At 48.9% G+C, this 27,912-nt stretch overlaps 1 protein-coding gene across 5 annotated transcripts in view; it reads right to left on the bottom strand.

Moving 5' to 3' along the window:
- The window catches only part of FLI1 (Fli-1 proto-oncogene, ETS transcription factor), a 130,049-nt gene that overhangs the window by 47,545 nt on the left and 54,592 nt on the right, over positions 1-27,912 (bottom strand). For 4 of the 5 annotated variants that reach the window (XM_019811546.3, XM_019811548.3, XM_019811549.3 and 1 more), the window contains one exon: positions 8,140-8,351. The exons of the other annotated variant lie outside the window; for it this stretch is intronic. In XM_019811546.3, coding sequence (XP_019667105.1) covers positions 8,140-8,351 — 212 coding nt within the window. The remainder of the gene's footprint in view (positions 1-8,139; positions 8,352-27,912) is intronic. 5 annotated transcript variants of the gene reach the window in all.

Genomic DNA, 27,912 nt, shown 5'->3' with positions numbered 1-27,912 from the left:
GGCAGTCTGCGGAGAGGCAGTAGCACATCAGGGCTTTTCACCAGTTTGGCCCTTTGGCTTCTGCTGTTGAAGGACTTGGCCCGTCCGGAAGCAGTCCCAGAAAGACCCTGGTCCTGTGTCTGAGCGGAGCTCTGGCCAAGCTCGCCGGGTCCCCCACCCTCCTCATGGCTAACCGCAGGAAGGCGCGTGCGCGCACTCACACACACGCGCCCACGAGTACACGCGTGCACACACACACAGACACGTGCACATCCCCAAAACACATGCACACGCACGCCGCCGCGGCCTGGCGCCCTTTCCCAACATACTTGTCCACAGTGAAACAACCCAAGTGCAGTGGGAGTTTGCAGGATTAAGTTGGCCTTCAACCAAGGGAGCGACGTTTTCATTGGCTGGGAACCCCGTGGCAGAGGGTGGGGTGGCCAGAGCACGCGCTTCCTCTGCCGGATGCTTGAGTGCAAGGGCCGTGGGCAGGGGTGAGAGAACTTTCGGGGAGGAGAGCAACATCCAGCTGGGGGCGGGCATGACGGAAGAGTGGGTGCTCTTCCATAGGCCGTGCCCCCCATCGGCAATATCAGGGAGACAAGATTCAAAAACTGATTTCCCCTGTCAGCTGGGCCGCTGGTGATTTCTGAGCTAAAAACCGACCTCTTGCCGTGCAGGGGTGAAAAGTCAGAGCCACAGAAATTGCCAAAGCGGAGCAACCCTTTATGCATTAGCCACTGATGGCAGGGCCGGGCCTTGGTGCCAGGAATAGGCAAAAATAAATGCAAAAAGAGGAAACATTTGGTAAAAGGCACCTGGTGAAAAGAAGAGCCATGAGCCCTAAGATGAGCACCTGCCGGGAAGGTGGGTGCCCAGGTCACAGGATCGGCCGGCTCCCAGAAGAGGACATCAGAAGCACAGCCAGGACCGGGGTTCTCTTGCCGGGGTGACCACTGGGGGCCAAACGGTAGATGGAACCTCCACGTAAGTTCTCCTAGTTCTGCTTCCTCCTCGCTCCTCCCCCCACCACCCCTCTGGATGCACCTACTCCCTGGCAACACAAGGCAAGCTGTCTGGCCGCCCACTCGTGGGTGCTTCTCCTCTGGAATGAGGCCCTGTCCTCAGTCCCAGACCCCTCCTCTAGGGGGGCCCTCAGAGAAGCCTGGCATCTCCCTGGTCCACCACACTTGCCCAGGCCGGCCCTCCTCCGAGCGCCCAGGGGGAAAAGGAAGGAGAGCCATGCCTTTAACCTCCGGCCTGCCACGCTGCCCTCCATTCTCAAGCTCTTGGGCGCTGAGTCTCCACCAGACAGCACACGCCTTACATGCGTCCATCGGGCTTGACAGCTACTGCCAAGGGTGGGTACTGGCGAAGCCCAGCCTACAGGCTGCTCTCGGTGAGGCAGCTGGCGCCTGTGAAGAGGCCCAGTGAAAACAAGAGGGAGGGGGAGGGGCGCACGGATGGAGGGGAAGAGATTTGGCCACTCAGCTTGCCTGCACGGCTGCTAATTTGTATTGAGACCTGCACTTACAGCTGACGTGGGGTTGGGGCCCGCAGGCAGCTGATAGCACTAGGACAGGTGACGAGGGGGCCTGGGGTGGCCACTACAGAGCAGGAGGAGGTGCTGGCTCAAAGAGCGTAACTCAGAGCATCTCCCTCTCAGGATGGCAGAAAGCCATGGCAGGGGAGGCCGCAGCAAAGGTGACATGGACCCTGCAGCCTTGTCCTCTCTTTTCCCCTTGGGACATAAGCTCTTGACTCTTCCCGTTCTATTTTTGTGGGTTCAGTGAACACTGCTTTAAAAATACCGCCAGCGGTTTCCCAAAGTGCCTTGCAGGTGTTAAGCAATTTAAAACAAGGTGAAAAATCTTGGGTGTTTGGGTAAAAGAAGATTTCAAAGACTTCTCCTGAAGACGACCCCTTTAGACTATGGCAGATGTCTTCTATGTTTACAAGTGACATAACGGATAAAGGGTTAGTATCCAAAATCTGTAAAGAACTTATCAAACTCAACACCCAAAAAACAAACAATCCAGTGAAGAAATGGGCAAAAGACATGACTAGACAACTTTCCAAAGAAGACATCCACGTGGCTAACAGACACATGAAAAGATGCTCCACATCACCCATCATCAGGGAAACACAAATCAAAATCACAACGAGATACTACCTCACACCTGTCAGAGTGGCTAAAATGAACAACTCAGGCACCAACAGATGCTGGTGAGGATGCGGAGAACAAGGAACCCTCTGGCACTGCTGGTGGGAATGCAAGATGGTGCAGCCACTCTGGAAACTGCATGGAGGTTCCTCAAAAAATTGAAAATAGAGCTACCCTACGACCCAACAACTGCACTGCTAGCTATTTATCCAAGGGATACAGGTGCGCTATTTCAAAGGGGCACATGCACCCCCATGTTTATAGCAGCACTATCGACAATAGCCAAAGTGTGGAAAGACAACAAATGTCCATACACACACTGATAAATGGACAAAGAAGATGTGGTATCTATCTATATATCTATCTATCTACAGCGGAATATTACTCGGCGATCAAAAAGAATGAAATCTTGCCATTTGCAACAGTGTGGATGGAGCTAGAGTGTATTATGCTAAGTGAAATAAGTCAGTCAGAGAAAGACAAGTATCACATGGCTTTACTCATATGTGGAATTTAAGATACAAAACAGATGAACATATGGGAAGGGAAGCAAAAATAATATAAAAACAGAGAGGGAGACAAACCATAAGAGACTCTTAAATACACGGAACAAACTGAGGGTTGCTGGAAGGGTGTTGGGTGAGGGGAAGGACCGAAAGGGCGAGGGGCATTGAGAAGGACACTTGTTGGGATGAGCACTGGGCGTTATATGTGAGTGAGGAATCACTAAATTCTTTTCCTGAAACCATTATTACACCAGATGTTAACTAACTTGGATTCAAACTTTTTAAAATAAATAAATAATTTTTAAAAATATATCTATATACAGCAAAACAAAACAAAACACAGACATCTTCTCTACCTTCCCATTCAACCCAGAGCAACTCAGAGTGCACCCCGTGGATCCACAGGTCTGTGGCCCAGGCTGGCTCTCCATGGATCCTCTGTATTCACACAGTTCCTGCGAAGTCTCAAAGGCCACCCAAACCACACAGTTGCGTTAGGACCTATCACGTGTGTCTCCCATGTGATGTTAATGCTGTACAACAATTAAGCAAATCTGCATTGTCTTTAGGATTTCTGTAGGATCCGTGCACAGGCATGTGCCTATGACTTGTTTATAAAAAGAAATACGCAGTGGGTTAAAGGCAAACTTCAAGAAGAGAAAAAAAAACCATCCATAATATAGCCATCACCCTAACCCCATAGCTAGTTTCATCTCCATACAGGATAGGTGCTCACAGCTTCTCCGGAACCCCGAGGACAGCTTCCCACCCAGGTTATGTGTGACATGCTCCATGCTACAGGGTTCAGAACTTAAGGAAGCACCTTAGGAAGGTGTTTTGCAGTCATAGAGGCAGAAGTTACAGGGTGTGTGAGGCCGATCTTCCTGTAGGTGGAATGTGAAGTCTCTACGTGTCTCCTAAGAGCATCCAGATCCTGCTGGCCAGTCCCATAGGGGATGTCAGGGTAGACTAACACCGACTCAGATTCTGTGTTCCAGGCACATGAGCCAAGCAGGTCCTTGCATTTCTCCTCCATAACATACTATTCTCTCCTTCACGGGCTGTTTTCCCCAATCCCTCTGGGTGAAGCAGGATGCGGCTGACAGTTATTTGCAGACCACAGCTTGGGGTCAAGTTGCTGAAGCCTACACAGAACCTATATGGGCCATGCTGTTTCAAGAACAACTCACTCTAGCAGATTCAGCCACAACAGGAAGATGTGGAGAAAGAGAGCCAACCTCCCACAACACGGGCAAGCTAGGCTTTCTCTGAGCCACCCAGACCTCAATCTCTCCACTTGATTCTGAGCCAAATGACTTAATGCTGGGATGAAAAGCAAGAAGGGAATTATAGCTTTAGGCACAGAGAACACCTCCTCCAGAGACACAAATACCTGTGGGTATTCCAATAAGCATGAAGTAACTTGGAAAACCCAAGTTATCAGAGACTATGGAGGGAATCGTGGGATGGTCCAAAGCATTCTAGCTCAGCGCTGTCCAGTTGAAGTAGAGTGTGAGCCACAGACATAATTTTCCATTTTCCAGTAGTCACATTTTTCAAATAAAAAACCAGGTGAAATGAATTTAAAAATATGTGAAAATATATTAGTATATGAACTCACTACAACCAAAAGATTATCATTTCAACATCATCAGTATAAAAAATAATTAATGAGCTATTTTACTTTATCCCCCCCCCCCCTCCACTAAGTCTGTGAAGTCTGGTGTGCATTTTAGATCTCGAGCACATGTCAGTTTTGGATTAGCCACACTTCAAGGGCTCAGAAGCAGCATGCGGCTAGTGGCTACTGCCTTGGACGCCACAAATCTGGTCCATGAGCCAAGAGACCCCAAATGGGGTCAACACACAGGGTCGAGGACGAGAGATTTAAATCGCCTGGCATCTATCTCATCGTGTCATTTCTTCTTTGCATGATCAAATAGTAGAATCTATCCTCAGCAAAGACGTTTTTCTGAAAACCCCTGCTCCCTGCTGCCCACCAGGCCAGCTTACATGTGGGCTCCTGGAGAATATTTACGAGGTGCTGGCAATGGCCATCCCTAGCCTGCGTGGCTCCGAGAGCCCACGGTATCTTCTTTGTTCCCCCAGGGTGAGTGAGACTCCATCCATCTTTCTGAACCTACTCTATCACCTGCGGACGGTCGGGGTCAGGACGGGCAAATCAAAAGCAGGGGCTGCTTTGTGCGACCAGAGCCACGTAAATACCACGTCTGTTCTTTAGAGGTGTTCACACAGCTCTCCTCCAGCTGGCTTCTGGTGTGACTGCAGCCAAGGATGGCTGGCAAACTCGATTTCCTTGCCCCAGATTAATAGGTCGGAGTGCCCTGCGGGGGAGTGAGAGGTCAGCTCGACAGTGTGGCCTCCCCCTGAGCACAGATGCAGGCTCTAGCCGAGGCAAAGTGGGCAGACCTTGGTTTCTGTCCTGGCTTGTACACCATGACCCATATGGCTTTGAAGAAGTATCTTCACCATTGAGTCTCGTCAGCCACGCATTCACTCACTCATTCATTTAACAACTCTTTCTGGAGCACGGATCAGGTGACAGGCATTGCTCAGTAAACAAAACGAGGCCCTGCCTTCATTTTAGTGAGGGATGTGATACGAGCCAGGAAGAGCTAAGAAGAATCAAAGCAAGGCAAAGAGTGATGGGTGCTGTCTTAGAGCAGGCGGTGAGGGAGGTCTGCTGAAAGGTGACATTCAGGCACAGAGACCTGAAACAAGTGGGAGAGAGAGTCCTATGGACTCCTATGGAGTCGGAATGCTCCAAAAAGAAGGAATACAGGCATGAGACTCTGGGGCAGGAGAGTGCTTGGGGTCCAGAGTCTTGTGTGGCTGGTGCGGAAGGAAGGAGGGAGACAGGAAGGAGAAAATGAGTTTCATAGAAATGGGGGCCAGGTAGAAGACTTTGGGTTTTGTCACAGGCAGTAAAGGATTTTGAGCAAGAGAGTTAAGTATTCTGAAAGGATGGGGTGTCTGGATGGCTCAGTTGGTTAAGTGACCGACATCTGCCCAGGTCATGATCTCATGTTCATGGGTTCGACAGCAGAGAGCCTGCTTCAGATCCTCTGTCTCCCCTCCCCCTCTAAAAAATGAATAAACATAAAAAAAATAAATATTCTGAAAGGGTGAGTCTGAAGAACAGACTTTAGGAAAGCAAGCAGAAGCGAGGACAACAGGGGCAACTGAGGCAGCCTAGAAGGACAGGTGCTGCCTGTCTGGGTTGGGGCGGGGCAACAGAGGTGAGCAGTGGTTGGGATTCAGGCTACAACAGACCAAAGACTCTCCAAGGGTGGAATCTGGATTTTCAATAAGCATCAGGAAGGTCCTGTGGTTGGGCCAGTTTGGGAGGTATTGCTGAATCGCCTTCCTTGCTGCCAGGCTGAGTGCCGGCAGAAATTGGACCAGGAGCCCAAAGGCACAATGTACAGGGAGGGAGGGAGCAGAGAGGTGGCCCACAGGCCAGGAATCAGAAAAGCCCAGCTCTGGTGCCAGACTTGCCTCCTCTAAGTCCTCAGACAAGGCGTCTACCACTCCCCGCCCCCAAAGCCCAATTTGCCTTCAAATGTCAAAATGTAATGGCGACATCCACCTCACGGGATCATGGTGGGAAGCAAACCATAAGATAATATGGAAAAATATTTAACAAACGATACCCTCCTTCCACTATGAGGGGCTCACTATCCTTATTATCTGTGTGGAGAGATGCTCATGTGAGGGGCTCCTGGCTCAGAACCTCCGGGCCTTCCTAGAAGGCTAGACTCTGGGAAGGCGGCTGTGATTCCGGTGACTGGTTCTGGTTACTGGGATTGGAATGTGGAAGGGCTGGGGGTTCCCACAGGCGAGTCGGAGACCAGGGATTGTCTGGGGGAGGTCTCCTTCCCAGCTGCACACTCGCCCCCTTCTCTCTCCTTCTGTGGACTTGTTTCCTTACCGACCTCATCCGCTTCTAGTGAAAACTCTCCAGAGATGATGCCCAAACCTACATTCCAGCCCCCAAATATTATCTGAGCTTTAGTTTCCAAGGCCTAGTAGACATTTTTTAGCTGGATGTTCTACTGATTGCTCCCAGGAATCTCAGAGGGAACACTGACATCTCTTCTCAAAGCATTTCCTTTCCTATGTCCCCTGGATAACATCACCATCCTTCCTAAAATCATCCAAGCTCCAGCCATTTTTTTGTTCTTTCCTCTCATATACCCTCCAACCCCCAGAGACTTCAATGTTTGTCCATCTGAACCCTGCTAATTATCCCTTTGGGGTGTCCTTCATGCATGTACTTCTTTTTATTTCCCTAATCATTAAAGTCGCTCAAATTCAGAACTTGGTAATCTCTTACCTGAGATATTTCACTACCTTCTTATCTTTCTGAGGCTCCCTTCCCCACCGCTGTATACAAAGACCCTCAGTTCTGTAAATGACGCTCTGAAGACGTCAAATGTCAAGTCTACGCTTAAAGTCCGTGTCTGCATACAGAATAAATTCCATATTTTCTTAGCCTGCCATTCAGGGCCCTTCATTAATTTTCATTTTTATCCCCTTGTGCTATAGGCCCATTGACTTGCCTGATAGTTCATGAATGAGACTAATATTTTCTCTCTTTTTTGCTCATGAGGATCGCTATCACTGTGGAGCACTTTCTGAGTCCCAAGCACTGTCTTGGGTCCTTCCTCCACAGCATCAGACTTAACCATCGGGACAAGCCTATGAAGAAGCAGATCCTCTAGTCCTGTTCTAGGAAGGAGGCAGCTGGTGATCAGACAGCTAGATAGCTTGTCCAAGGGCAGAAGTGGGAATGAAGTCTGGGCTACCTGTCCTCCGGGCATGCCCTTCCTTGACCCTCTGATTCTTCTCTCCTTGGGCTCTCTTCCCTGCATTTCCACAAGAACAGTCTTACTGCCCTGGGCACCACCAAGTTCAACTACACTTTCCAAGTATGATGTGTCCTCCCTTGCTCAGTGAGACCATAGATGGGCTCACCTCTGTCGTCACTTCTGGACTTTTCCCATAAGGATGGTTTGGTCACCTTTGCTCTAGTAAGACCCACCCAGAGGGGTCAAGTTTCTTCAACAGGTCAGGGAGGGTAGGTTCTCACAAGGGCTTCCCCAAGAGGAGCTCTACCTGGGCCTGACACACAACAGGTGTTCCACAAGTATCGGCAGAGGGCCATGAGTCTGACTCTGACCTGGCTGTTGAGGGCGGTACTAAGACTTAGAGAGCCAGGTGGGCTTAGAAGCCAGTAGGGCTTCCTGGCCCTACTCTACTCCCAGCCCTCAATTTTATAGCCTTCTCTTGTCTCAGCTTTCTAGGGACTGACTCAGGCTCCCTGGCCCAGCACCAGCAGCCACTTTGGTCAGATCCGTTTGACTCAGACACCTGGGGAGCAAGCGTGCCTCAAGCCTCCACCAGCCCCTCACCTGGCAGCTGGCCGCACCTACCCCTGGAGCTGCACAGGCCTGGTGGGCTTACCTGGATCCATTCATGTGGTCATACTCCCGCTTGACATTGACCCTCACCGGCTGATTAATCCATTCCTGCTGCGGCGGGAGGGGGTTGATTTTGTGGGGCTGGCCATAGTCAGGACTCCCTGAGGCGGTCATGTCGGCCTTGGGGAGATGGGCCGCCGCTCCGTAGGCAGAGTCGAAGAGGGACTGGTCGTCGCTCACCACCGACAGAGCCTCCTGGAGGGTCAGAGAAGGAGACCGAAAGCCCAGTGTCAGTTCATCCAGGGTTACTCTTCACCTCCTCTCCCTCTGAGCTGGCAGGGTGGCCCAGGGCTGCCCCAGGCGGTTGCCCAGGTTGCTGATTGACTCACACTCTGGGGGGCTGTTTATTCCTATGCAAACTCCACAGGTTCTCTGAAGGTTATCCCGGGTGAGGAGGGAGTTTGGGCAGTGGAGTGGGGAAGGAGGAGCCATAGGAGCACTTCCACTGTTGTGTCTGCAGAAAGGAGGGCGGGGAGCCAGAGGCCAAGAGGGGTGGTCACACAGCGTGCACGTGCAACGTTCCAGTGGCACTTGAATGCCGAGCTCTGTCAGCCATAAGCAGAGAGGCCTCTGACCAGCTGTGTGGAGCTGTCAGGCTGGAGGGGGATATGAAAGTGAGCATTTACTTTATAGGTGAGGCCAGTGAGACCCACCCAGAGAGGTTAACTATCCAGCCCAAGGTCACACAGGGGAAGGGTGGGGCCCGGGGCTGTGGCTGCATCTAATTTCAGTTTCCTTATCTGTAAACAGGAATAAGAATAGCTTTTTCAGAGCCGATAGGTGGGTTAAGTGAGAAAAACCTTGGTACATACAGGTGTCTAGCTTGTAAGAAACAACCAGCAGTTTCCGCAGGGGTTCCCCAGGGTGTGCTGGTGTATCTTACACACATCCATGATTCAACTGGGAGGCTGCCTGCCTCTTGGGGACAGCGCTCTGTCATGCTTTCTTGCCTGACTCCTAGAGAGGATAGCTTCCTGTCTTAATCTGATGATTCAGTTTGCCCAGGAACGAGGGCAGAATTTCAGCTCTGTGGATGGGGGCAGTCGAGGAGAGGCCCTCTGCAAGACCCTCAGTCTTCCCGCTCATACCGTCCCATCGCCCGGAGGAAGTCTGGCTTGTGGATGCCTGAATTGCGAAAGAAAGCCTTGCACTTTGCAGAGATCGCCTACCAGCCAAAGCACCACCATAAGATTCTCCCACTATTCCAACTCACATCACATCACGGACCAGGGTGTGAAAATCACTGTATCGCATAATCACACCAAAGTAAGGGGACCGCTTTGCAGAAAAGAAGGACACAATCTAGAGGGCAGGATTAATTTACAATCTGTATAATCTACAATTACACAATCTGTAATTAGGAAGAGGAGATGGAATAATATATGACAAATATCTAGAACAGCTTCTGGCAGGGCGCCTGGGAGGCTCAGTCGGTTAAGTGACTTCGGCTCCGGTCATGATCTCACAGTTCATGAGTTCGAGCCCCGCGTCGGGCTCTGGGCTGACAGCTGGGAGCCTGGAGCCTGCTTCGGATTCTGTGTCTCCCTCTCTCTGTCCCTCCCCTGCTCACACTCTGTCTCTGTCTCTCAAAAAATAAATACACATTTTTAAAAAGAGAACAGTATCTGGCATATAGTGACCCCCAATAAATGTTAGGTCTCATGATTACTGGTGTTCAAGTAAAGATTCTCTCAAACTACTTGTTATGGGGTCAATCATTCCCTTAAATTCACATGTTGAAGCCCTAACTCCAATACCTCAGAACCAGACTGTATTTGGAGCAAGGGCCTCTAGATGGGCCTGATTCCGTTAAAATAAGACGTTTAGGATGGGCTCAATCCAGTCTGACTGGTGTCTTTGGAATAGAATTGTTGGACGCCCAGAGTCCCCCATGTGGAGAGGCAGCAAGCCATCCGCAAGCTAAGGAGAGAGCCCTCAGAACCCGCCAGCACCCTGATCTTGAACTTCCAGCCTCCAGAACTGTGAAAAAACAAATTGCTGTTGCTTTAGCCACCCAATGTGTGGTGTTTTGTTACGGCAGCCCCAATAGGCCACCTTTACGTAAGCCCTCCCTACACCTGTCAAATTACAGGCTGCTCCACCAGCTAAAGTCACTGAAGTCGCTGTTTCTCCCAGGGCCATTCTCAACCCCAGCAGGGCAGCCACATTTCAAAGAAAAAGGCTCTTCTGTGGCTGTTTCCTGCTGGGATCAGGGAAGAATTACTGGAACACACTCCAGGAAGTCTGCTACTGCACCAGAAGGCTTTGGATAGTGTAGATACGGCCAGAGATGGCAGTTTCAAAGCTGAGCTACCTACACAATATTGAAAGGCTCCCGTCACCCAAACAAGTGGGTGTTCCTTGATTCAGACCTAAAATACGCTGGGATCCTTGCTCATTTTCCACCTAGTGCCCTTGTGTCGGGCTCAGAGAAAAGCTGTGCTGCCTGGAACCACTATCTTATGGTTATTATATCCATTCTCCATGTCAGTTAGGGATCAGACCTGCCTTTGTATCCCACACCAGTTTTCAGTTGTCATCCAGGCCCACAGTGTTACGGTTCTAAGTTGAAAGGTTGACACTGTAATCTTCCAGATAGTTCAGCATGAGTCCCTGAAATTCCTAGGGTTCTATACTAGGAGCAGAGATGACGTTACCACCACCTAGGACCCGTAAATGTGCTTTTGGTGACAAAGGTGGAGAACACTCACCAGTTCTGCTAGAAAAAGAGACTACGTTCAAGGAATCATGTTAATCGCACCACAGGGTATTGTCTTCTACTGTGGAGAGCGGCTTTATGCTCCGTCATGCACAAATCTTGGTTTCCAATTACAGAATTTCTCATCTCCCATCTTCTAGTTTAGGGGAGAAGAAATTGAAGGAAGGAGGCCTAGGAGGCAGGACTGGGGATAGTGATGCTCTGGGGAAGCATGAAAGATCCCTCTCATCATTAGCCCCAAAGATGGTGGGCCAGGAAGCAAGAGAAAGCAGGGTTTCAAGTCCAAGGGGGCCATGCAAGGTGTCAAAACCAAGGTTCGAAGCAAAGATCGCAACAGAAAACAGATAAGACAAGTTGGGGGTTCTGGTGGCAGACCGTGGAGAGACTTCTTAAGGAAATGAGAATGCAGACTTACAGGACAAAGTGTAGGTGTAGTAAAGGGCACAAAACCTGTCCGAACTCATTTTGGAAAGTAGCTCACAATCAATGGAAACTCCAGTCAAGTGGCAACATCGCAGGATGAGAGATCCCTGATCTCCTCCAGAACATCTGTCGCTCCTCCTGTCTGACTTGTCTACCTCCAGGCACGTGTGCCTTCCCAACGCCTGTCTTCGTCGGGCTCTTTCCACTATGACTACACACACTCGTATGCTCCGCCCTCATTCAGCCCACTTTGCGCACGGAGCTCCCTTGAAAGTCATAAATACATCCTGCCACAATCCCTGCTCCGATACCTCCCAGAGCTCGCTCTGTGTTGACCGTAGCAAATCTACTGTCACCTGCTTGTTTTCCCACAACTCAGCTTGGCCCCAGATGTCCACCCTTACATTTCATGGCTTCCCTCTCCCGCGACTCCTGCCCAGCGCTAACTGTTTCCACTGCTCCACTCAGCGGGCCCCACTCACATACACTTCAGTGGTCCTTGGGCCGTGAGTACCCTTTCTTTGTCCTTTCCACCTGCGCACATATCCGACGCTTCTCATTTTCTGAGGCAAACAAGATCTTCCTCACCCGTGAAACGTTCCCTGATAATGCCCTGTGACTCGTTTGAGCTTATGAAAGCCCAGTGAGAATACTGCGTGGGTAGGCGCATACACCCACACACATACTCTCTCTCTCTCTCTCTCTGTCTCGCTCCCTCTTCCTCTCTCTCCCTCTCTGTTTTCTATTTCCAATCATTGATAAGCAAAGGGCTTTTTTAATTCTTAGAACAGTATGGAGAAAAGAATTAGTGGTTGGGGGAGGCCGGGAAAAAGGAGTAAATGAGGGAAAACAGCTCCCTGTCTGGCCTGCTGGACTGAATTAAGAAGTCTACTAAGGGCAGGAGACCAGAGATGAGGGCCACAAAGTGGGAATAATAGATTTGGGCAGACTAGACCCCAAACAAGCTGATTTGAGATCCTGGTGGAAAATGAAAGCTGGGGAGGAGAACATTCTCACCATCTCTGAAAGGAACTAGCACCCTTTTGGCCATTCAAGGCTGGAGCTTTAGGAACATCCCAAGACCACACCCCTTCTGGCTGTATGATGGGGAACCTTCTCTGAGGCGCTCTAGTGGCAGTGGGCGCAGGGAGGGGGGACAGGCATAGAGGAAAAGGCAAAAACGGAACATGGCACTGGGCAACTGACTTGTGGCCAACAGACTTGTGTTAGGGACTCATGTCATGGTAAATGATATGGGTGTAGTGACGAAGGTGCCACTTTTACCATGTGAGGAGCTATGGAGCTGGCAGATACAGCTTTTCACATGAGCCTCTCTTGCTATCTTACACGTCTTGTAAAGCTGTTTACTTTTACTTCAACCCCTAAAGCTTTGAAAAGTTTATACATAAAACTCCTACTTGTACTTAAAACTCTTCACAGGAAGGACCTGTTGGTCTTCATGAGCTTTTCACTGATGAATTGTTGATGAGAATTTCATTTGGGGATGATAGACTGAATTTAGAAAGAACTTCAGCACGAAATTCACAAGCTATTCTCAGTGACGAAGTTCCTTCAGTTTTTAACGACCTCACTGTTTCTGTTGACTCTGGACAGGACACGGAAGACAAGTTATTCTTCTAAAGACTGTTGCGTCCAGGTTGTTTTAGAGCATGCGACATAAAAATTGACTTCCACGTGAAGAAGACAGAAAGCATGGGATCCCTAACCCCTTGTGGTACTCAGTTCTACGGTTAATCCTCGGCTTAGTAATTAGATTCTGAAAAGCATCTTCCCTTTGCTAGAAAGACTAGGCCTGTAAATCAGGGTGCTCTGGGCCCTCAGTCACTGAGTCCTAGACCCAGAGGGAAGCACACAGTCCCTTGACTCCTACCACGTTAGTACCCTACTTGATCCATTTGCTGGAAAGCCCAGACAAGGGCAACTTGGAAAGGCAGCTTGAGTTCAGAGCTAAGTGGATGGCCATATTTGCCCATAGAAATGCTGACCAAGCTGTGTTAACCTTCCTTCCCATGATCCCCTGCTGGCCCAGGGAGCCAGCAGAGGTATATGGCCAATGGGGCACTCGTCTTGATACGGGACTCTCCTTACCCAGTTTGGGTGAGATGCCATTAGCACAACACTTATAATATTTCCTGCATTCTCATTATTGAAGATAGATCACAGCAGTCAATTATCATAACACATATTAAGCGCAAAACACTGTTTATACGAGTAATCTGATTTAATCCTCTTAGCAATACTTAGCAATACTATGAGGGATGTGCTATTATTACCTCTATTTTTTCAGATGAGAAAATGGTTAATTCAGAGAAGTGGAATAACTTGCTCAGGTCACACAGCAAGTGAGTATAATCTGGGATTCAAATTCAGGTTTGCTGCCTGAGCACCTCCCAGGGAGACTATAAGCACTTAGAGGGCACCTCTTGAGTTTATTGAGCACAATCTTTAAAGTTGGAGAGATATGACCTCAAATCTGAGCTTGAACAGCTGCTCACGTGCGCACCACCTACTGTAGTTTATTTATACTCCATTAACTTCATTTCTGTATCCGTAGAATGGGGGATAATAACAGTACCTCACCTGCTTGATTCTGAATGAAGGTAACACGAGATAATGTAAGTGAATTTTCCAAATAGAGTGTCTAAAGTTCTTAGGACATAATAAGTACTCAAATCTAAAAGAAGCCCAATGCTGAGAGGTGGCATTGGGACCCTAGTGCTGGAGTTGTGATGGGGGGGAGGGGCAGATAAAGCCAGAGATCTACCTCTTTCTCCCCTGTGTGGGTTACTTAGAAGTAATGGAAGTTGCCTAAGACTCAAAATTAGCAGGTTCAGAGATAATAGTTACATTTTGAAATGCAAATTCCATGGGTTTCTGAACATACAGCCTACTTGGCTAATGTGTTTCCACTCTTCTTTTTCAGACTTCTAGGTGACACAGACAAGATTCTGTTAAATAGCTATTAGGGGTGCCTGGGTGGCTCAGTCGGTTAAGTGGCTGCCTTCAGCTCAGGTCATGATCTCACAGTTCGTGGGTTTGAGCCCCACATTGGGCTCTGTGCTGACAGCTCAGAGCCTGAAGCCTGCTTCAGATTGTGTGTCTCCCTCTCTCTCTCTCTGCCCCTCCCTCGCTCATGCTCTGTGTCTCTATCTCAAAAAAAAAATAAAAAAATAAAAAAATTAAAACAAAATAGCCATACAAGTGAGGAGAAGAACCATTTACTGCTGAGATAAAATAGTAGGTGGCTACTCGTATTGCCATTCATACGTCGTATATGCAATAAACATCAGAAAAATGCCAGTAGGTCTGTGAGTTCACTAAAAACCACCACCACAACAAAAAAACCTTTACTTTGAAATTTGTCATATGTATTTTCTTCTTTCTTTCTTTCTTTCTTTTAAATACTAGCAGATGTATCTTCCCAAAATTTATTTTCCTTAGATTAAGGCAAATGTTATTTCCCATGTGCCTGTCAGTTGGGTGATAGGGGACTGTGGTCAGAGCGTTGCCACATGATGGCCTGGCTGATATCAATGATGAGCAAACAATTGCATCTCTGAAAAAGCTTTGCTGAAGCAGAGTTGGAAAAGCCCCTAGCGTATCCAAAAAAAAAAAAAAAAAAAAAAGGTCAAGATGGGTCCAGAGAATCTCCCCATTCTTTTTTTTTTTTTTTAGGTTTATTTATTTTGAGAGAGAGCTTGAGCAGGGGAAGGGCTGAGAGACAGGGAGAGAGAGGATCCCAAGCAGGCTCTGTGCGGTCAGTGCAGAGCCTGACTAGGGGCTCAAATCCCCCAGCCATGAGAGCATGACCTGAGCTGAAACCAAGAGTTGGGCACTTACCCGACTGAGCCACCCAGGTGCCCCAGATCTCCATTTTACTCAGGAATACGTGAAAGAAATTTCTGCCGTGGTCCCTCCCGTCCACAGGAAGAATGCACCCATCATCCATAGTTATGAGTCAAATGGAGTCAGAGGAGGAAAGTCCCTGATGCCACCGTGGAGGGAGACCCTTTCCCTTGCTCACCCTTACAGTTAGGCTGAGTTTTTATGCTAGCCCGGGGAATGACCCAAGACATGGGGTCCCAAGAAGCACGAATTTTACATTGTTTCCTCTCCCCTTATTTTCCCTCTCTCCTGTCCTGAACCCCTAAAGGACAGGTTTCTGTGGCTGATGAGCTTTGCTCTAGGCGGGTGAAAGGATGTCAAAAGCAGTCACGCCAAGGTCCCTGCTGCTGCCCTCCTCAGCGGGTCCACTTGACTCGCAGACCAGGCCTCCGGAAAGCTGATCTCTGGGTCACTGCAGGGAGCACACAAGCTTCGGCTTTTTGTTACATTCTTTGCATAAAGACACGAAGTCCCCCGCTCTTGCCAGCCAGGGAGCATACACAATTCAGACGAGAGCAAAATCCTCTGTCTTCTCGGCTCTCGGAAATCAGCAGGTTCTGCTGCAGTGAGAGCACCCAGCTCCGGGCGGGGACCTCATCACAGCCACACTGAAATACCATGAGGAGGGGGTAGCGGCTAACAGTTTGTTTTCAAGCCTTTTGCTTCACTCTCTTCTCTACCTACTGGCCCAGTACCCACTTCTTGTTCATTATGTCAGTCCCACAGACGGACAAAGAGAAAAGAAGGCAAATTTTAAGACAAGTTGGATAAGGAAGAAGGGGGCACCAAATATTAAGCAGAAGCCCCTCTCACAGGGTGTAGAGTGGGAGCTGCCTGTGTTCATATCTGCCAGGTTGTCTTTTCCCAAAAGGGCCATAACGATATTTCCAGTCTTTGCCACTCCCCATCAGAATGCAGGCTCTATTTCCCTCCCCCCCCACCACCACCCCTTGATCCCAGATGGGACTTCATGACTGTTTCAACAAACGGAAGGTGGCAGAAGTGACCTTGCTGGACTTCCAAGGCTAGGTGATAAAAGGCATTACGACTTCCACCTGCTTCTTGTTCTCTCTTGGGTCTCTAGTCCTTGGAAACCAGCCACCATGCTGCAAGGAAGCCCAAACCAGCCCAAGCCGAGAAACTACAATCATGGAGAGGCCCACAGAGAGAGGAAACAAGGCCACCAGCTACCAGCCGGCAGCAACCTCCAGACTTGGGAGGGATGAGCCTTCAGATGAAGGTTTGCTCGTGAGCATAATAGTTGTTTTATGCCACTAAGTTTTGGTATAGTTTCTTAGGTAGCCATAGTAACTGGAACATTTTCTATCGTGTTCATCACCAACAAGGGAACCCATATCCAGAGGAGGCAGAAGGTGATTGTCTGAGTATCCTTTTCACCACGGTTACTGACACTGGCTTCAGGAATCAGAACCAGGACTAAACAAACGGGGTAACTGAGGCACAGAGCATAACCTCTCTAGGTTCACACAGTGAGGGAGGGTCAATCTCAGCCTGAGGGTGTAACTCCTCTGATAACCACCTATCAGAATTACCCTTAACTAGCAACGAGAAAAAAACAAACAAACAAAAGGCAAACAAGGGTGACTTTTTTAAAGTAGAAAAGAGGGGCGCCTGGGTGGCTCAGCTGGGTTAAGCATCCGACTTTGGCCTAGGTCATGATCCCACAGTTCTCTTGAGTTCGAGCCCTGCATCAGGCTCTGCGCTGGCAGCTCAGAGCCCGGAGCCTGCTTCGGATTCTGTGTCTCCCTCTCTCTCTGCCCCTCCTCTGCCCAGGCTCTGTCTCTGTCTCTCTCAAAAATAAATAAACATGAAAAAAAATTAAATACATAAATTAGAAAGAATAAATAGAACATGCACTATTTCATATTGCGACGCTTACAAGGAACTCCTACAATCATTACCTCATTTAGCCTTTTAAGATGTTTGTTAAGATCGTGATACTATTAAAAAGGAAATTGAGGCTTAAAGAGGTTCATACTTGCTTCACGTCCCTCAACTAGTGAATTGCCCAGCCGGTGGCCTGACTGCAGAACTTACACTCTTCCCCTAAACTAGTTCCAGCCTGTGAACTATAATCCTAGGCCGTGCCAGAGAGCCAAGCCTGCCATGGAAACCCAGAGTGCTTTGCTGATTTCTAAAGTATTTTATTGAACTCTGTCCCCCCTGCTCCCCTTCACTCAATCCACCCACCCACCCCCAACTTAAATCTTCACTCGCTGGGGAGGGGGCTCTGCAGCGGGCGACCCAGGGAGAGGCAGCCAGCCAAGTTCCTAGAAAATGGAATTAGAATCCTTGGCAGATGAAAGTACTTTATTTAATGGAGTTTAATAAATTAAGGGAATGAGCCTAAATGGGTTCAGAGAAGAGGGTCTCTGTGTTCTGTAAAGGTATGCCATGTAACAGAATCCAGAGCTGTGGCCTTGTGTTAATCACGATCCCCATTAGATGCTTCTCCAGGTCTCCCGTGGGTATCTACCTTTGCCTGTTGACTTTGAGTTTTTACAGTCACTGTTTTGACCATAACCACATTTAAAGGGCATCTCTAAACATCAAAGTTAAATTCTCCTCCCACAGAGAATGATTTTACTGCTGAAAAGAAAAAAGTGCTGAATATGGAAACTAACAGGAAGGGGATAGAAGGTTAGTCTGAACCCCAAGACAGGAACGTTTTATAGAATGCTTTACTTTCTGTTTCTTTACAATGGGTCTGACCTCTCTTCAACCTGCTTTTTCTCGATGACAAAGGTGACAGCAAAAGGGTCAGCGAAGACCTGTTATGTAGAGTTCGTTACATCTGACCATCCAGGAGTCAAGCTCCTCTCCCATAACAGGGACTGACCTGACCCCTGAAGTGGATCCCATGGTGCCGCAGGGGCAGAACCGAACGGGGATGGGAAGCTGAGGCTCACTAAGGTTAGGAAGCATAAATGTTCACTTCTGTGAAATGGAGCCTATGTTCTCCTGCCAGTTCAGAAGGGCTGACGGGGGTAAATAAAGCTCTCACTGGTGCAACCGGGGATGATGGACAGAGCTGTCAACCCCAGATGCCGTGGGGAGAGGCGGGTAGGGAAGGCGGAAGTCCTGGCAGGTGACCCAGCTGGACCAGTCTATCAGGTAGACTCCTGGTAGACCAGTAGTTCCCTACATACTTTTTTTTTTTTTTTTTTTTTTTTTTTTTTTTTTTTTTATTGCTGCACATCACTTACATTGGGACAGTATTCTGTCTGACTTCACAGGGGAGGCTGTTCCAGTCATCAAAAATACTGGAATATTTCCATACCAGTGGCTCCACTCCCTTCTCTGTCTTGTGACCACTAAAGGGTCAATGACTCCAAGACGAAGGATTGGTGCCCCAGTGCCCGTGCCATACAGGTGGTTATGTATCTGAATGTTTCTCCGGGTCTGGAGGGTGGTTTTCTGACTACAGAGGTGTTGGCGAGTGAGGACCATTGAAGATCCAGATGGGGCAGGGAGCATGTCTGCTTCAGGAGGAGTCGAAAGGCAAAGGGTGGAGGAAACAAACCACTTTGGCTCTGTCCTCACCCGGTAGGGTGTTGTTTTACAAATGTGTTCTCATAAAAGGCACCGGTTACAGGTTGGGTCAAAGCAGAGCGTTACTGGCTGTGTGGATTTGGGCAAACTACCCAAGCTCTTCGTTCCTGGAAAATTTTAACTGTCTTCTATCAAATGTTTAAGGCTCTCTGACGATGGCGAACGGCTTCACTGCCCTGACCACAGAGAGCTGAGGGCTTGGAAGAAGCGTCCTCTGTGGGGAGAGGCTGCAACGTTTCCTCACAAAGTCTGCGTTTCATTCAGTGCAGGGGCTAATAGAATAGCCTCGGAGCCAGGATAAAGTTCCTGACCTTTCTTACTGCTTGAGAGTGGGAGCACTAAGAATTGTCCTTGGAATCTTGTCCTTATGGGTCTGGCTTGGTAGCTGGACCACGAGGATCTCAATCTGGTCTGTGGGGACCAGACGAGACGCTGAGTGACAAAGGGAAGGGGGCAGTGAGGCGATTCAGATCTGAAAGGATGGGCTCCCCCAAGGGGCAGACAGCTGTCCACCAGGGGGTGGAAATGACACTTTCCACAACGTTCGTAAGTGCCAGGGAGAGGAGGAAGTAGATGGCAGGTGCCCTTGGGTGCTTCTTTGACTTCTGGGGTCATGGGAACTTTCCCATCCTTTTTCTCAAAGACCAGCTCTGCTGCTGGAGGTGCCCTGAGGAGAGGAACCCCAATCAGTCTTATTGTTTGTTTCCATTCCCAGTTGCTTGCTCCATTCTGAACACCCCGTCGGTGTGCAATAACCTTTTTTAGTGGATAAAATCCCTGGAACTGGTAGGAGACAAAGAGACTCCCGGCCCCTGCCAGCATCTTGACCAGCACTTAGACTTCCCATTCTATCTCTTGGCCATGAGCAGTTTCGATTAAGCCCTGGACCCCAGGCTTGTCCAGTTTTTGGTTTTTAAACAGCCACACCCAGTGTCGATGTCTTGTTCAAATTTAAACATAAAGCCACTGACCGATCCTTCTCAACAACCACTTGAGGGCCCTATTCCTAGAAGCTATGATCTTATCTGACAATTGCCTCGTGCAACAGTTTCCATGGCAACTGGTGCCCTCATAATCACAGGAAAACCACAAGGAAACATGCACCCGGGGGTGGGGGTGGGGCTGGGGGTGGGGGTGGGAGTGGGGGTGGGGCTTTGCTCTCTTCCTTCCAGCTATACCCGGGGAGCACCCTGGACAGGGGAGACGAACGCAAAACCAGCCTCAAGAACCGGAGGGTCCAGTCCTGTGCACACCAGTTGGGAAATGTCTGCCAGCCTCAGCTGGCACTTGCCAGGGAGAATGCCATTTCACCGCGATGGACAGCTAGGTGTCGCGCAGGGGACTCCATTTTATTTCATTTCCTCACGAGGCACTGGGAACAGAGGAGCCCCTGAATCCATCTCGTAGCTCTTAATGGCTGTCTCCTTTCCCTGATTCACACTTGAGGAGTCACGCTTGGCGACCTCACGCCCATCGAGTCCTGAGTGTGCAATACCTCCAACTCTCACGTCTGGATGAACCATGCTATCCAAGGTGCTTAGTCCTCTTGTGGCCCCACGGCATACGGTTACCATATTGTTGCAGGGACATGTGGCAAAAGCCCTGAGGATGGAGATGATGGAAGGAGGTGGTGCCCAAAGAGGTCCTTTCCTGGGCTGGCTTGGCAGCCCTGACCTGCCTCTGCCTAGCTTGTGTGCTTTATTTTATCCTGTTCCCTCTGGGCACCCTCTGCTCACGTTTCTGTCCTCTTCACTATTCCTGCATCCTGCCCCCATTTCTTCTCTCCCTCTCTTGCTCCTTCTGTTGCATTTTAGTGTTCTGTTAACATATTTTTAATGTTTATTTAGTTTTGAGAAAGAGAGACAGAGCGCAAGCAGGGGAGGGGTAGATAGAAAGGGAGACACAGAATCTGAAACAGGCTCCAGGCTCTGAGCTGTCAGCACAGAGCCCGACGCGGGGCTCGAACCCTCGAACCGTGAGATCACAACCTGAGCCAAAGTCGGACACTCTACCGACTGAGCCACCCAGGCACCCCTCCCTTTTTTTTAATGTTTATCTATTTTTGAGAGAGAGAGACACACACACAGAGAGTGTGAGCAGGGCAGGAGCAGAGAGAGAGGGAGACACAGAATCCCATGCAAGCTCCAGGCTCTGAGCTGTCAGCACAGAGCCCAACGCGGGGCTCGAACCCTCGAACCGTGAGATCATGACCTGAGTCGAAGTTGGACGCTTAACCGACTGAGCCACCCAGGTGCCCCTTAATGTTCTATTTTTAATAGATTCTCCTCTTGTTATATAAGACCCAGCACTCTGAACCTTTAGACACCTATTCAATATACATTTCTTGACTGCTCTTTTGGTGTCTGCAAATACCTATGTGAAAACCAGCTGGCTTTTTCTGTCACTCGAACCAGCTATCCCTGAACGGCACTGCCTTTCCTCGTCAACCCTGCCTCCTCAGGTCTCATTTACCCACCACACTTTTATGGAGGACCCACTGGGGGTCAGGCATTCAGCTAGGCACAGGGGATACAAAGATAAATGAGACCCCAAACTCGCACACTTTCCCTTAAGGAGCTCAAATCTGGGCAGAAGACTGATCCACACTTCGATACTTATGTAGGGGTGGGACGAGAGGGCAGTGAGTGAGGAGCTCAGGGAAGGCTTCCTGGAGGAGGTAGAGCCTGAGATGGGTGAAGGGGACCTTCCGGGATGCCTCAAGTGCCACCACCTCCAAGAAGTTTCCCTGCCTCCCGCAGCCCCCCACTGTCCCCTCCACCACTGAGTCATCACTTTATTCTAGACGGCTTTGTCACATTGCTTTTGTTTTCATTTCACTTGTGCCATAGAGGGTAGTTTTTCATAGGTTCACATTCTGTCTCTCTAACCAGACTGTAAATCCCTCAAGGATGAGTTTTCTTTGTGGCTCTCCATAGGCCCTTAACTAAGTGCCTCGATTCCCTCATCCCAACAATGGGCACAATGACAGGACCCACTTCAAGTGGAGTGGGTTAGCATATGTAAAGGGCTCCCCACTGGGTCTCTGCTCTGAGAAGGGAGTGGAGCCAGACTGACCGGACTCACCACTTGTTAGTTCTGTGACCTTAGGCAAATTCTTTAATCTCTCCGTGCCACAGTTTCCTTTTCGGTAAACTAGGGATGATAATAATTGTATTCTAAACTCATGCCTGTCACATAGTAAGCACCCTCTGAGCTTAATCTTCTGAGTATGATTCACAGATTCTAATGTAAGAAAAGCACATCATTTCCCTGGGCCTGTTTCTCGCAACATTAGACCGACTGAACTAGATGATCCACAAGACCCTCTCCAGTGCGGTGTAGGATGGATCCTCCAGCCCCATTTGCCTGGGACCGTCCCAGTCTATGCCGATTGTTCCAGAAAATGTTACATAATACCTCCCTTCACTCTCAAAATTATTCCCGTTCGGATGATGCATCGGATGGCCAGCCTAGCTATGAGCAAGCTAAGAGATCTCAGTGTATCGTAGCTTCATGGGACCACTGCCCTCCCTTCCAGGGAGGAGGTAAGGGGAACCGAGGACAGCCTGGTCTATGCACAAAAAGCCAAGCATCCGCTCCTCTTGGAGCTCAGGCTGCATCCCCGGGACACAGCTGGTCTTTCGGCTGGCAGCCGCCCTCAAGGCAGTCGCCCACTGGGTTGGCCTTCATCCTTGCTTGACTTGAGTGCCAAACCTAGGCAGTCTGGCACCGGGCCTCCTGTCTCTCGGCATCCATCTATAGGAAAAGCAGATATTTTGTGAACAAGTCCCGCCATGGCCTTCCAATGAAAACATCTCAGTGGGATTACATGGAGATATTTTCTTTGTCAATCTCAGTAAAGCTATTTGCACAGAAAGCCCAGCTGAAGCCCACTGACAGTTCCTGGGGACTTGGGACTGATTTAGTTACTCTATAAAGGGTACTTAGTGTTCTACTCTTGGACGCTTCTGAAGGTATCGGCCTTGCCCAGTAGGAGCCTGTCTGTCTCTCTCAAGGGCATGTGTCATGGTGGCAGTCAGGCTTAATCCTTGATGTCTCAGAAACTTAAAGGAAATGGGAAACTAGCCCGCCAGGTGGGGATGCCCTGAGGAGATGTCCAAAAACCTCATCAGCAACTTTTTCCTTCTCGGTTCCCTTAACTCCAGGCTCCATTGTCAAAGGCTGTCAAGTTCTTATACTGCCGCTTCCGCTTAGTTTTCTGCGTGGTTGAGATCTCCCACGTTCATTACAGGCTCGGTGATTTCCATAAGAAGGCCAAAATCAATGATGTCAACCTTCCCAATCCTGCCCTTCTCGGGAAACTGGGAGCAACATGTCCCTGGGGGAACCTCATAGGCACCTTGCTCCTTCTAATCCTGACCCAAAGAACAAGCCTGAATGACTTTTCAAACGTGTTAAGGATTCTGGAAAAGAAGGAGAACGTGCTCTATAACCTCAGTCTTGCGATAAAATCAGAATTAAGAAACAAAATGTGACGGGGCGCCTGGGTGGCTCAGTTGGTTAAGCGCTAAGGTCATGATCTCATGGTTCGTGAGTTTGAGCCCCATGTCAGGTTTGCTGCTGTCAGTGCAGAGCCCGCTTCAGACCCTCCGTCTCCCACTCTCTTTGCCCCTCCCCTGCTCATTCTCTTTCTCTCTCTCTCCCAAAATAAATAAATAAACTTAAAAAAAAATGTGGGGTGCCTGGGTGGCTCAGACGGTTGAGCGTCCGACTTCAGCTCAGGTCATGATCTTATTTGTGAGCTCGAGCCCCACATTGGGCTCTGTGCCGACAGCTCAGAGCCTGGAGCCTGCTTTGGATTTTGCGTCTCCCTCTCTCTCGGCCTGTCCCCTGCTCGTGCTCTATGTGTGTCTCTCAAAGGTAAATAAACATTAAAAAAAATTTTTTAAGAAGCAAAATGTTTACGTAAGCTTATTATTTTTTGGTCTTTATTTTTTTAGAGAGGCAGAGCGCAAGCAGGGGAGAAGGGCAAAGAGAGGGAGAGAGAGATTCGTAAGCAGGCTCACACCCAGAACAGTGCCCGATGTGGGGCTCAAGCTCACGAAAGTGAGATCATGACCTGAGCCAAAATCAAGAGTTGGGTGCTCAACTTACTGAGCCACCCAGGTGCCCCAATATATTATTCTTCTGCATAGAAAGACATGGAACTTGTAAATTTATCTTTTAGACCAACACTGTCCAATAGAAATTTCTGTGATAGGAAATATTTTAAAATCTGCACTGTGCAACAGAGAAGTCACCAGGCCTGTGTGGCTATGGAGCATTTGGAACGTGGCTAGTGCGACGGAGGAACTGAATTTTAAAATCTTAGTGAATTGTAGTTCATGTCAATTGAAATAGCCACGTGTTACTAGTGGTGACTACTGTGGCCAGCATAGGTTGTAGATACCTGTGTTTGGTGGCCAGACTAGGCGCTACTCAAAACATGCAAAAGTCACATTGGCTATTTCCTTAACGCGTCCGTCCTCTCTCTTTAGGGGAGCGTGAACATATTTCCCACAAAAAAAAGCATTCATTCGTGGATGCATTCGTTCATTTAACAAGTATTTATTGGGCATGTGCTATGTACCAGGCTCTGTAATAAAATTCAGGACCATGTCAATGGAAAAATGGCATCACAGAATGTTAATAGCATTATTGCTACTAGAGAATTAGGACATTTGTAGAAACTTCCCCCTACCCCTGATCTGACCCTAGCTCTTCAGGGAAGCAAATATCAGACAAGCACGCAGATGCCTTTGTAAATGAGAGGGTCGCCCCTGGACAGTAAGTAGCAAGGAGCAGCTCCAAATCTGCTGTGTAATCACAGCCTGTGCCTCGGGGCGGGGCTGGAGATGGGGGAGGGGGAGGGTGGAGTGAGAGAGGGAGAAGGGGAGAGAAGATCCTGAACTTAATACGGCAGGAATTACGGTCTGCTGTGAGGATTAAAGTAAATAAGAACGAGGCTCATAAAAGAATTTTGGAAAGTGTAAGGTACCCGCCCTGTCACTTTACCACAGCTCATGTAACAATGGACCGTGTCTTCTGCCACGTGTAGCATCCCAGAAAGCAATAAAGCAGCTGAGCCACTGCCTCCCGAGAAGGCGGCAGGACGCGAAGTACTGAGAGATGGCCCAACCAACTGTCAAGGCAGGGGGATTTCAGAGAAGGAGGCAAGCAGTGAACTGAGCAGGAATGTGGCCGAGGGGCAGGGCGTTAACACTTCATCGACTATCCACAAATGTACTGCAGGGACTTTCCTGGTCATAAATAGCCAGCTAGGACCTCAACATTTCATCTCATCCTCTGAAGAGCATATAGCAGAGAGAAGAGGGTATAGACTCGCCGCCACCACCCTCAAAGGCTGTTCCCAAGAGATTTGGAAGGGCACCGTTCTCCATTTAGTAAAATGGAGTTGTGGCTCTCTCTGCAGGGTCCTCTAACGAGATACCTAGATCTCCAGTGATCTGGAAAAAGCAGCGGTAAGGTGCCCCTGTATCCTGACTGGCTGGAAGGCAAACTCTGCTTCTCCTCGGAGACCCAGAGCCCACGTCTGAGTGGGCCGGTGATTTTACGTTCAACCGGAGCTTGCAGACTGTGCGCTCCTGGCCTTGTAACACATCCCTGGTGCTTCTCGAAGGTCCAGCCCTTGGGAGAGCAGCACTCGACTAGCACAGCTTGGGGGCTCTGGTGTGCCAATGCTGCCTGGTAGCCCTTCCCTTTTTCCCTTTAGGTTAACAACAACATTTGCATGAAAACAGGATCTCTGCTGCTGCACATTCTCTCCCTCCTCTCTCCCTCCCTTCCTTTCTGGTCACCCTGTCTCCGTCTCTCCCAGGCTGTGGTTCAAACATCCTCTAAGCCATGACCCACCAGCGCAGCCCCATCTGACCATTACGATGCTCCACGTGACCATGACCTCACCCCTCTGAAGGGAGGATTGTATAATACTAATTCACTCCACGTCTCTACTGTCCACATTTGATGGTTGAGAAAGACTTGCTCTAAAACATTCACTCTTGTAACCCAAAGGGCTTCCCACACTGTAGTTTTAGAGGGGGTTTCCCTTTCCCTCCCAGCAGATCAGTCCTCATAATTATTTTAATATAGGCTTATGGGAAAAAAAATTGTGTTCCCTAGGCACACAGAAAATTATGGGGCAAGGAGGAGAGGAGGGGATCCAGGCAAGGAGAGACCAGAGCGACCATATTTACCAGGTATTGTTCTTTGACAACCAACGTTGTTCTAAGATTTCTCTGACTTGTTTCCAACACTCTCAATGGAATAATTCTATAAGCACCAAATGTAAACTCCAAAGGGAAAAGTGAAGAGATGGAAAACTGTCGTCGTTAAATACCCTTATTTGTTGTGATAACAGATGTACTCTTTCAGTAAATCATTCAGATCCTATGTGGGTCCCTCGAGAGCTTTATAGAGAACACCCGTCGGTTTAGAGACAGCCCGATCACTCTCCCTTCGTGTGCATGTGTTCACCCATTCCCAAATATTTATTTCAATACACAGCTTCTCTTCCAACTCCCACCTTGGGTCTGAGGATTTCTTGGGGGATTACTCTCTGCACTCGTGGAGCACAGCCATGCATAGACGTCGATAGCAAGGAGGCATCTATTTCCTTCTACTATCGGGGCAAGTGAATCAAGGCCCATGTGTCTCTCACACGCGGGGACAAGAGGCCCAGCTGGAGGGTCTGGCCAGACCCGATGCAGCTCAGACGTGGCCCTTTGCTCCTGCAGCAAGAGGAAAATCCTGTCAAAATGGCTTAACGATCTTCTAATATTTCCATGCAATTAAGGCCACATCTGTCTCCCAGGCCCCCACACTCCTTTGCTAGTGCACAGACATGAACCAAACAGTCTGTCTTGTCGATCTGGAAGGTAACAAAGAGCTCCATTCATAACTGTAGGCACTTTCGCCATGTTTTTTTTTCAAAGTAAAATAGAGTTTTCACTTTGAGAATAACCTGTGTGGCAAGCAAGCGAAGGATTTTTCCCCCCTAATAAATCAAATTCAACAGCCTAATAAAATGCTGGCTCTCCCATTCCCCCCCACCCCCTCCCCCCTCCCACTGTCCCACTCCCTGCCAACAATCCCTCTGAATACAGACTAATGGGCGCACCCAAAGATGGTAAGGGGTGGTGAGCTGGGAGCAGGAAGGGAATTCAAACACCTTTTGAAGGTGTGATGGGTTTGTCTGGCAGATGAAGTCCTGAGATGGGTGGGGGCAGGTAGATACATAGCCTTCCTTCCCCTCCCCCACCTCACCTACTTGCTCAGCCTTTCTGGGCTGGTTTCAAAACACTCCTTTTCTGCTGCTGCTCCCTTTACCCCACTACCCATCCCCAGGCATTGGGTAAACCCTCTGCTTCCTTCTTTTGCATGTGGAGGAACAAGACAACCACGTTCCAAGGGATGGAGCAAGTTGGACCACACCTGCTACTGAGCCCTGCAGGAGCTTGCTTCTCCTCAGAACAAGGCTGAGAGATCTCCCCGGTCTTTGAAGCCTCCAGAGAGTGAGTTTGCAGGAGATAAGTGCTGATAAACATCGAGTTTGGTGCTTATCTGCAGCAAACACAATCTTTTGAGGTTCTCTCTGCACTCACAGGCCATAGAGACTCTAATCAGAAAACAGAAGGGAAAATGCAAAACCAAGCAGTATTTGCTGCTGCTTTTTCTTCTTCTTTTTTGTTTTGTTTTGTTTCGACCTACACACTGGAAAGCCCAACACAGATACTATAATAGAGGGGACTCCAGAGTACAAATGCAGCCCTGCGTCTTTGCTTTGTTCCATTTTTCTGTTGTTCAGACATCAGTGGAGGGGATATTTTCAGACCTGGACATAAGAGGACAAGCCAAAGATTTATAACAATGGCAACTGCCTGTAGTATTTTCTTTTCTAAAATGCTTTCATGTGCATTATGTTATCGGGCCCTCCTGACAACACTCTAATGGTTGACAAGTAAAGAAACTGAGCCTGAGCTAGGTGATATGACTTGTCCCATGTCACAGAGCTTGAAGTGGGGGTTCCAGGAGTCCAAATCAGATTTTTTTCCTATTCATTGTAGCCCACACAGAGGCTCAGCAGATAGAAGAACACTCAGAAATGGAAATGGTCTT

Source organism: Felis catus, chromosome D1 (assembly GCF_018350175.1).
Source record: "Felis catus isolate Fca126 chromosome D1, F.catus_Fca126_mat1.0, whole genome shotgun sequence".
NCBI lineage: Eukaryota > Metazoa > Chordata > Mammalia > Carnivora > Felidae > Felis > Felis catus.
This window is presented reverse-complemented; position numbering and strand designations above follow the sequence as displayed.